The 8664-nt window shown below is 42.6% G+C and overlaps 1 protein-coding gene across 5 annotated transcripts in view; it reads right to left on the bottom strand.

Moving 5' to 3' along the window:
* Ano2 (anoctamin 2) overlaps positions 1–8664 on the bottom strand; it is a 328395-nt gene that overhangs the window by 42663 nt on the left and 277068 nt on the right. For all 5 annotated transcript variants that reach the window (XM_031383474.1, XM_031383476.1, XM_031383473.1 and 2 more), the window contains 2 exons: positions 6055–6112; positions 5813–5913 (listed from right to left, as the gene is read on the bottom strand). In XM_031383474.1, the coding sequence (XP_031239334.1) occupies positions 5813–5913; positions 6055–6112 (159 nt within the window). The remainder of the gene's footprint in view (positions 1–5812; positions 5914–6054; positions 6113–8664) is intronic.

Genomic DNA, 8664 nt, shown 5'->3' with positions numbered 1-8664 from the left:
TCTCTCTCTCTCTCTCTCTCTCTCTCTCTCTCTCTCTCTCTCTCTCCATCCCCCAGATGATAAAAGGCCCATTTGCTTCAGTGTACATAAAACTTCGAAATGCAATTGTGTCAGAGATAGGATGGGTGTGCTATTCCAGGGGTACAACACCATTAGACCCATATTCTGTCTCGCACAGGCACCTGTTGGAAAGCTGAGACAATCTCTGGTGAGGGGAACCCTAACTAATAGACACAGCAGACAACCAGCCAAGGCTGAATTATACCAGGATGAAGCTTTTATGGAAACAATTGCTTGTGAGCATCACTCTAGGCAGTGATGACCACCTGGCTTCTCCCTCAAAAGCCTTTGTCACAATGATGTCAGGGTCTGAGTCCAGACCGTACAAAGCAGAATTTGTATGTTGTTGTGGCCAGCTTCCTCACTCTGTCTCAGTCCCTCCCTTTGAAGCATTTGCTCAACTCTGGTGTTTCTGAGCCAGTACTAGAAAGGGAGGTGGCGGTAGAGGCTTCTTGTTAAAGACACCTAGACAGAGTGTAAGACTTCCTTTGTGGCATCCGGAGCATCTGATCTCCTGCACGGGTAGACTTCATGAGATGCCTTTAGACGATCTCTAACTTGGCTTTGGAAAGAGCCCCTCACCTCCTTTTCTGTTCTCATTCAGTCTGAATATTATTATTTCCAGACAAGGAGGAAAGCCTGCACTACTGCTAAGATGCTATGGATGACTCTCAAGTGCTTAGAGTCCATTCTTTCCTAACATAGACAATTCAGATCCTGGGTTGAGAGGCGTGGGTAAGAAGTAATGCCACTGACTGTCTAATCATGGCTCACTTTTTTAGCTCTCCATGGTAATTCACTTCTAGGTGTTCATTGTCCATCTTTGGGAATATTAAAGACTAAGATTAAGAGTATAGATTTAGAAATAATCAAAATGGAAATGACTTCATGAGTAAGCATGGGAAGAAACTTTAAAGATCATCATGAGAAGGCAAGGATTAGAAAAAGTGTTACCATGCAAGGAGTGTGGTGTTGCTCTTTTCAATGCATGCACACGTAGTCTAGTGAGAATGCTGGAGCTTTGCAGAAAGAAGTTATTAGGAGTCACCTCTCTTACCCACTAATAAAGGTCAATATATTTTAATGTAAGAATGTTAGAAAATTGCTATTAGAAGCAGATGCTGAGCTAGAGAAACAATCACTCATTATTACATTGCTACTATGGGGTTTCTTAATTATTCCTGTTTAGCATGATCACTAACTTAATTCCCCAACTTGCTTCTGTTTTCCAGAGTTAAATCTGGATTATCAGATTTACTTACTTAATTCCTATGGGCAAAATTTGGACATTGGCTCTAGAGTAAGGAACAGATGACCTGCGAACCAAAAGCCCACAGGTCAAGAACAGAAAAGAAAGGCAGTGTTTCTGTGCAGAGTGCTGTTGGTGACAATCGTGAACTTGCTCAAAAACCGTGGAAGTCCATGACACTTCCTAAAGTGCTTCTTCCTTTTTCTTGTGTTCATATTTTCTAGGTAGATGAGGATTTATCCCAAGCTATTTTCATTACACAATGTATCGGAGGCAACTCTACAACAACTTAATGAGGTTCACACAGAGAATAAGCACACAACCTGGAAATGATTCTAAATCGGTTGACCTTTGTACTTCTGTTCCACAGAAGGGACTGAATATCATCAAGTCTAATCTTTAATTCACATGACTCTTCCCTCTGTCATTTTTCTTTTGCCTAGAAAAGATTCCTTTTAAATTTGTTTATTTCATATTTCCCAGCTATGCATGACATATCTGATTACTGCCAGGCATCTGATTTCTGATTTGGGTCTTATCAAGCATGATTTTGAGTGGTTAAGCATAACATTCATTCACCATAAACATAATGATTTCATTTGACCAAACTCAAAACACAACCTGTAGGATGACCAAGAACTTTGGGCATGGTGGCAGAATCTCTGATCCACAAGCTAGAAGTTACCTACATCCCCATGCCTCATGGCTGCGTATCCTCTATTAGACTGGAAACTAAAATGAGGGCACTGTGATGTAGCTCAAGGGTGCATGTGCTCAGAATCCATGGGACCCTGAATTCAGTCCCTGGTACTTCTAGCTAAAATGAAGAAACAGGATTTGAAGCAGAGTGACCTCCATGAGGAATATACAGAGACAAGCTTCATTCAGCAGGAGGAGGTTCATGGAGTCTGAATCCTGCAAGGTAGCTACCTCATAGATGACTATAAAGACACCACATTCATCCAGAGACATAGGCAGTAAGACTTAGAGAAGACAGCTACATGCGACTTTGTTAATTATTATGCAGTTGCCATTGATTAAAGTTCAGCACACTTTCAAACACATATGCAATAAACATAAACAAGAAAATTCATTTTTAAAGGCAAGTCAGCATGTGTGTTTTTCATCTGTCAGGAAGCTGATGGAGCTGATGGACAGAGAACACGCCAACACATTGTCACACATATGCCTGAGCTGTTGGCTCTCTTAACTTCTTAAAGACTTACGAATTCAGAAATAAAGTGCTATGTGGTAGATAAGATGTTCATAAATGGAAACATGGGCATCATGTGGCTATAAGCTGTCTATAGTTCCAATCAGAAGAGAACAGCAATGCCCGACAAAAGCAGGTGTCTTCTCCAGATGCTTGATGCACATGAAGACTTTCCTTGGCAGCTTTGCTAGAGAACTTACTTGCATAGCTTCAAAAGAACCAGATGTGGCTTCAGCATCATCTGTGTGTACTCTGGATGTTGGTCCATAACAAATGCTGTCTTTAAGATGTTGTGTGCCTACAGAACAAAATACATCTGTTCCTCTAGCTTTAATTTGACTATCACTGAATGACTGTTAGTCCGAAAAAAGGGATAGAATGAATCTTCAAGTTTTCTCAATTCTCAAGGTTACCAGGCTTACTGATAATTAGAAGCTTATTTAGGTAGGAATGGACACCCAGACGCTGATATCCCCACCAATCCTCCTCTAAGAAAAAGCACATAAAAGAACCACATAAGTTTGTCCCGGTTAAGTAAGCAGAAAAATGTTTTTGAGTGTTCTACCTAATGAATGAAGTGTGATGGTTGTCTTAGTCAGAGTTTCTATTGGTGCAACAGAACACCATGACCAAAAAGCAAGTTAGGAGGAAAGGGCTTATTCAGCTTAGCCTTTTACAGCACTGTTCATTGTCAAAGGAAGTCAGGACAGAAACTCAACATGGCAGAAATCTGGAGGCAGGAACTGATGCAGAGATCATGGAAGGATGCTGTTTACGAACTTGCTCTTCATGGCTTACTCAATCTGCTTTCTTATAGAACCCAGGATCACCAGCCCAGATGTGGCCCTACCCACAAGGGAGTACTCTTTTCTCTCTCTCTGTCTCTGTCTCTCTGTCTCTCTGTCTCTCTGTCTCTCTGTCTCTCTCTGTCTCTCTCTGTCTCTCTGTCTCTGTCTCTCTCTCTCTCTCTCTCTCTCTCTCTTTCTCTCTCCATGCTTTCTTTCTTCCTTCCTTTCTTTCTTTCTCTCTTTCTTTCTAAAGATTTTTTTATTTGTGAAATTTATACACATGAGTGCTCTATTTATATGTGTGCTTACCTGACAAGAGAGGGCATCAGATCCCATTGTAGAAGACTGTGAGTCACTATGTGGTTGATAGGAATTGAACTTCTGACCTCTGGAAGAGTAGTCAGTGCCCTGACTGCTGAGACATCTCTCTAGCCCAACCTGGGACCCTTTTAAAGAGCAACAGATCCCCTAATTTCGTGGAAGCAGAGGGGGACTTTGATGTGACATTTTCTTGGAGAAAGAGGTTGGCCTATTTTTTTTTCTACTAAACCTATTCAATCCAATGAACCCAGAACTGAGTGCCATTCACACTCTCAAAGGCCTTGACTTGCCATCTCAGAGATTTTACTCCTCCATTTGTAGCACTGCTGGGCTAGTTATCAGGTGCTTGAGGTAAGGCCAGAGTGAATGTGCTGTTTGTTCAGAAAAGTATATGAAGGAAAGAGTCCCTTAAAGAAAATAATAACAGATCACCTTCTAAGGGGCGATGGTGATACAGGCACACACTAGAAGAAATCCTGCTGCTTTGGAAGCTTGACACTCAGATTATTGTCTTTCAAATTTCTGGTGACATTTGTATTATACAGAGAACATTCAGTCACATGAAGAATTTTGTTTTACTCAAATCTAAGCTCTAAGAAGATGAGAGTCATTTGAATAGGTTTCCCCCTCCGTAGCTAAGGCATAGGAACCAAAAAGTGGCACCAGGGCATTCCCTTAAGTCTTGTGAAGTGTGGATAAAGTCATTCCTGGCCATGGTACTCAGGGTCTGATTCTCCAACTCTTAAAAAATATTCTAGTGGCTACTATTCTTAAATGGATTCCTTTGCTGCATAAACTAGCCAGAGGGAGTTCCAAGGACTCTAATTAAGATTCTTGAGTAGTAAATGCGCAAATTCAGTTGGAAAGAAAGAAATTAACCAGCTTTTCTTTCCTGGAAGATTTCTTGGAGGCATAATGTGCATGATGAAGCTCCAACAGGGAGGCAGACTCACAGGGTCTTGAACTGCCCCCGGGAGTACTGTATCTGTGAGGACTGTGAGGAGCTAGGTATCTGGCAAGAGAAAGGACAGTCTTGTAAGTGTTCAAGAGACCAAGCAGCCTATTAGACTTATCCCTACCACCTCTGGTCCTCCTCAGCTCTGTGACACAGGGCTAGCTAAAAATAGCCCTAAAATGAATTCCTCTTAAAAATCACAAATAACTAAAAAGGAGGGCTGGGTAAAAGCTCAGCTGATAAAGCATGAGAACCAGGGTTCAGTCCCCAGATCTGACACTGCAAGGCAGGTACAGTAGCTTCTAATGATGGCGCTTGGGGATGAAGAAACAGGCAGATTCCTAACACTTGCCAGAAAGTCACCCTTACCTACTTGGGGAGTTCTGGGCCAGGGAGAGACCCTATCTCAAAAAACAAGGTGGAAGGCCTCTGAGAAAAAGGTTTTCCCTGACCTCCAGATTATTCCCACACTGGTACACCTCCACATGAACTCACATATATGTATATCCCACATGCACTCACACACATGTACACTTGCACATACAAACACACAACATACATACACACATACATATATATGTGTATATATCATATATACATACATACACACATACATAGATATACATACATATAATACAAAACAAAAGACCAAAAACCCAAAGGGCTAGAAGGGAAAAACAGAAGATATAATATGTTTTTGGATGCCTAATTTGATTTTTTCCTTGTTTGCTTCTTTTGTTTTGTTCTCATTTTAATAGCTGTTGGTACGTATTCAGTTTCATGGCCATTTCAGTCTATAAAATGTGCATAAGGCCTGGTGTTTTACCAGGTGTTCATGCCTCTCCTCCTAAGATTCTTTATTCCTCATTTTGTTGTCAGAGTTTATTAAATGACTGTCTCAGACTCTCCTATTCATCTTCCCACCCTGCCTGTACCCTCCTACTCTCCCAGTGGGAGAACACACACATCAAAAATTTTACGCACTTTGGGGTCTAAGTTATTCCTTAGCTCTGCTCTTCATTTTTATATATATTTGAGCAAGTGGTAGATCTTTCTTAGCCACAACATCTCAGCCCAGATGGGGGAACAAAGTAAGTATAGAAGACAGTTGCTGGACCACAGGAAGGGGAGTGGACAGTGATATCACATGCAAAGGGGAGGGGCTGTGAAAACTGTGCTGAGAACCTGGCCTCTCCAGAAGAGACAGAGAACTGATCATCACTTACGGAACTCCAATCTCAAAGATATTGTTCTGGATCAGCTGCTTCCCCAACATGATGATGCTGAGCTGTATGCACAGCTCCATGAGACAGCCTCCTGGAGCACACTGCAGGAGAGAGAGGAGAGACAGGAGCAGTCAGACCCTGCAGGCTCTCGAGAAATGACTGTGATGAGATAAGAAAGGGGGTTAGGGTGAGGTAAACCTACAAACTGCTAGCCAAGCATGAATGCCAAGGGCTCTACTTGCCTCTTCCATGCGGTAACCATCGAACACATAGACATAGCTTCCAGGTCTGCCCACAAACCTGAAAGAAAAATGTGCGGTAAGAGTCAGGGGAAGCAAGGCCATTAACCCCACACCCCATGTGAAGTAGCTGTCACTCAAAGTCTTCATGAAATGAACTGGCTAGGGAGGTCCCAAGTCACACAAGGACAGTTCATGCCCAGTACCTGTTAGCAAATGTCTATAATACTTACAGTTCAATTCTTAAGCAGCCACATGTCTGGGCATAGGGAGAGAGCTGAGAAAGGAATGAAACTGAGTGTGATGAGGGGCTGGGATGCTGGTGTGTGTGTGTGTGTGTGTGTGTGTGTGTGTGTGTGTGTGTGTGTGTGTGACTTCTGGGTGCCTTTTTCCCTCCACTGGCGTCAAGGACTGAATCTGGATTGCAGCTTTTTCTTTGGTAAGGACTTATGATTTGCCAGGAAACTGAGGGTGAGTCTGACCAGTGATGTAGGCACCCTTCCTTAGAAAAAGAGGCATCTTGCCTTTGTACTACAAATGTACTGAGGAAGGGATACAGCCTGCCCCACTCCTCTGCTGAACTGAATGTGTTTTATTGAGAGACAAAAAGATAGGAAGGTGGCAGAAGGTGAGGGAAAAGCCAACCACAGAGCCAGGCAGGTGATCACAGGGTCCCACTTCCTTGAAATGTGCACAGCTTATCCATCATCTATGCATCATTCAAACATAATCAATTTCTACTCATCCATTCAACACCACTGAGATCTTTTTCTGTGAGGTCTTCTTGTTTTTTGATGATGACACAGCTTTTTCTTCCCCCTCCCTTCCCTTCTCTTCCTTTCCCTTCTTTCTTTTCCAGGCTGGGTTTTGAACCTAGAGCTTTGCATGTACTAGGTAGGTACTGCACTGATGTATTTCATGCCCAGCCCACCCATCCTTTTCCTGTATTTCTTACTGTGTTGTCATTTATCACAGATTAGAGTAGCACTGTTGTCAAGACTCTCCTGTCCAGTGTATCACAGATCCAAGAGTCAGAACATTTTGTGTGCAATGCCTTGTGTATGCAATTCGCCTTGGCTATGAACTCTAGATAGAAATACCAGGAAGGTATATATTCATTAATTTGTGCACTATCTTTGCTTTTATAGTGTCATAAGAGCTAAAAGCAGAAGTCTTTGCAGGGGTTCTTGTTTTGGGGTTGCAAACACATCTACAAAAAAAAAAAAGTCACATGTGAATCATGGAAATTCTTTGTGGTACTGAATAAGCCTTTGGTCCTAAGGAAGCAACTTAATACTGGTTGCTTCAAGTCTAATAGAAAATTTCCTTGCAGGTAGCCAATTGGCCTGACCTGCCACGTGTATACACACACACACACACACATACACACACACACACACACGCACACACACATACACACACGCACATACACACATACATACACACACATACACACACGCACACACACACACACGCACACACACACATACACACACGCGCGCACACACATACACACACGCACATACACACCTACATACACACACGCGCATACACACACGCACACACACACGCACATACACACATACATACACACACATACACACACGCACATACACACATACATACACACACACATACACACATGCACACACACATGCGCACACACACATACATACACACACACATACACACATGCACATACACACACACGTTTTTAGAAGAGGTTTTAAATCCATATCTATTTTATAATAAAGAATTTTAGCTGAGTGTATGTGGGGGCACTTGTGATCCTAGTAATAGGGAGGCAGAGGCCAGCAGACCATAAACTAAAGTTAAACCTGAGCTACATAATGAGCTTGAGGATAGCTGAGACTTTGCAGTGATGTTCTGTTTCAAGAAAAAAATATAAATGTCAAACAGAAAGAACCCCCCGACCCCCTTCCCTGGTCATTCATCATTGGGAGGAGCTCACGAGTTCTTAGAATATCCATGGTGATAGGGACATCTTTGGTGTTTGTTATGGGCTCTTGGAACTATTATCTACATTTATACTCATGGGATTATGCAGGAGGAGGACAGGAGATGCCAGGGACCAACCAGTTAGCTAGGGCTCTGAGCCATCAGACAGTATTCTGTTGACTTCAGTGGGGGAAGAAGACAGGAGTCTGAACTTAATCTCATGGTATAATCACATAATTTAATAAAGTATGCCTAAGGAAAGAGACCTTGGGTGAGCTTGGCTGAAGCACATGGATGTTTCAGGAGAGTAATGAGTCCCTAGGACATGGAGCTTCAGAATCAGGATCCTCTGGGACACCCTCTGGGAGCCACTCCTGTTTGCTGGTTTTGATTCCTTCTCCTTTAAACCATAATGAGACTGTGAGTGTAAGCATTTCACATTTGCAAATTCTGTAAGTTATTCTAGTGAATTATAGAGTTAGAGGAGGCAATGGGAATCCTGGAATTCACAGCCAGAGGACCTGAACAGCAAATAACTTGAGTGGCCCAGAGCATCTGGCTGGTATAGGAGGTGTAGAACAGTCATGCGACTCTCATCTGTGAAGCCTGCAGCAAATCCATGTAGTCAGCACCAAACTGCACCGTGCAACCGTG

The sequence above is a fragment of the Mastomys coucha genome, unplaced genomic scaffold (assembly GCF_008632895.1).
Source record: "Mastomys coucha isolate ucsf_1 unplaced genomic scaffold, UCSF_Mcou_1 pScaffold20, whole genome shotgun sequence".
Lineage (NCBI taxonomy): Eukaryota > Metazoa > Chordata > Mammalia > Rodentia > Muridae > Mastomys > Mastomys coucha.
The sequence above is the reverse complement of the archived record's forward strand: the minus strand, read 5'-3'. Positions and strand labels throughout refer to the sequence as shown.